This window comes from Erpetoichthys calabaricus, chromosome 13, assembly GCF_900747795.2.
Source record: "Erpetoichthys calabaricus chromosome 13, fErpCal1.3, whole genome shotgun sequence".
In the NCBI taxonomy this organism is placed as follows: Eukaryota; Metazoa; Chordata; class Cladistia; order Polypteriformes; family Polypteridae; genus Erpetoichthys; species Erpetoichthys calabaricus.
This window is the reverse complement of record NC_041406.2, coordinates 11,274,862-11,277,127: the sequence shown is the minus strand read 5'-3', so window position 1 is coordinate 11,277,127 and position 2,266 is coordinate 11,274,862. Positions and strand designations below refer to the sequence as shown.

The window sequence follows — 2,266 nt, the reverse complement described above, 5'->3', positions numbered from 1 at the left end:
TCCCATATCAAATCCACCCTAATAAAATAATAAGTGTTTGTGTGTCTGTTCAGTTGCTATGTCTCTGTTATTCCAATAGATGGTGCATCACAAATATTGGTAGTAATAAAATGCATTACATTTATCATTCCAACAGATGGTGCATCACAAACATTAGCACCGCTGTTACGAATCCCATATCAAATCCACCCTAATAAAATAATAAATGTTTCTGCGTCTGAGCAGTTGCTCTGTCTGCATTGCATGTATCATTCCAACAGATGGCACATCACAAACATTAGTGCTGCCTTTATAAATCCCATACCAAATCGCCCGTAATGAAAGGATAAGTGTGTGCGTGTCTGCATCTGTATGTTCGTCCATTTGTAATGTCAATCCATTTCTTGCAAGAAAATACTGCTGGTCCTTCCCTTTCCTCCTCCCTGACTATCCTTTTGCTTTACTTTTTCAACTTTCCTCCCCAGTCTTTCTCATATGACTCTTCCATGTGGTTGTGGCAACTCAAAACTCCAACTCCTCCAGGGATCCACTAACCATCTTTGCTGCCACAACAAGAAGGATCAAACTTGCAGGGCATCACAGCCACATGTGTTCTGCACATGACATGACATCCGCCAAGAAACGTGATGAATGGCTGCAAGGCTCTGCAGTTAAATATTATTGGCCGCAACTGAGCTTACAAAGACAGGAAGAGTTTCACAGAGATGACAAATAAATGACGACACACCGACCAGAACAACAGCAATGTAACAGGGTTACAAGGTGACCGATGCCGTATTGGAGATGACCGTTAGGGACAATTGAGTTTTCACTGCATGTCCACGTGTGGAAAGGTTCCTGGTAAACTTTTTGATCAGATAGCGTTTCAGCTTTTCTTCAATACCAATGAAGACTAACGGGTAAAAACAGCTATACATGAAGGCAATGGCCTCAGTGATTTGAAGACTCAGGTCCAGCATCTTGCTTGATTCACAATCGTCAAAGATATGAAAATGATGTAAGGCGTCCAAAAATGACGCGATGTTGTATGGAGTCCAGAAGACCAAAAATGCCAGGACGATGCAAGAGACGCGCTTTACTGCTTGATTCTTAATGGCCTGACTGACGGGCGATCTTCTAATGGCCACAGCGTGACACACGGTTAATATCGTTAACGGGATTAAGAAGCCCAGGATGTTCATTTTAAAAATATGAAGTATGGTAAGGGCTGTGATTGCTGTTTGAGGGTACAGAGGCCTGCAGGTAATTTCGCCATCGTTGATAACTTGGTTATACGTGACCTCTGGGAAGGAGCTTCCAAAAGAAATCACCCAGACGGTAAGACTAATGGCGAGGGTGGTTTTGGCTGTTGTGGTTTTGGCTGCATAACCTGAAGAGGTGACGGCCAAGCAATTGTCCACACTCATGAGGGCCACAAAATAAATCCCACCATAAAAGCCAACGTGATAGAGGCCCATGATGATCTTACACAGCACATCTCCAAAAACCCACTGATCCCGGGCGTAGTGAGCCAGGAATGGAAAGGTAACCACAAACAAGAGATCTGAGATGGCCAGGTTCAAGAAGGCCACGTCAGATGTGCTCTTGAGCTTTACAGCGCGGACCAGGAGAAAGATGACCAGGCTGTTCCCGAGAAGTCCAGTCACGAAGAGCACAGAGTACAAAGCCGGGAGGAATAAAGCGCCGACCTTTGACTTAATACAGGGAGCGTGTTCAACCAGCTCGGAGTAGTCAAAGGAGGAGCTGTAATCCGTGAGGTAGCCTTCTGTGATGGACTCCATCTGGCAGGATGATGTTCAGACCTAAAAATGAAACATCAGAACATTAGAACAATCTGGACAAGGGCAGGCCATTCAGCCCAACAAAGCTCGCCAGTCCTGTCCACTGAATTCTTTTAAAATGACATCAAGTCCAGTTTTGAAGGTCCCTAAAGTCCTGCTGTCTACCACACTACTTGATCACTCATTCCATGTCACTGTGGTTCTCTATGTGAAAAAGAACTTCCTAATGTTTGTGCGAAATTCACCCTTCACAAGTTTCCAACTGTGTCCCCGTGTTCTTGATGAACTCATTTTAAAGTCACCGTCTCGATCCACTGCGCCTCTGTGAAAAGTGAAACACTTTTGGGCTTTTCTCCTACTGTCATTGTTCTTTGTTCTTTCCTAGAAGTTTTGAACGCAGTAGAGGAAATGGATTGTTAAATGTGCTTCATCAAGATGATATTGAGATGAAAAAGCCCAACACGTTGGACGAGCACATCCTTCCA

General features: G+C 44.2%; 1 protein-coding gene across 1 annotated transcript; it reads right to left on the bottom strand.

Annotated features, from left to right (window-relative positions):
• Window positions 1-241: 241 nt before the first annotated feature.
• Window positions 242-1,781, bottom strand: LOC114664084 (C-C chemokine receptor type 8-like). Its single transcript, XM_028818058.2, has one exon. It carries the CDS (start codon window positions 1,779-1,781, stop codon window positions 756-758), a length of 1,026 nt encoding a protein of 341 aa, XP_028673891.2. The 3' UTR covers window positions 242-755.
• Window positions 1,782-2,266: the final 485 nt, after the last annotated feature.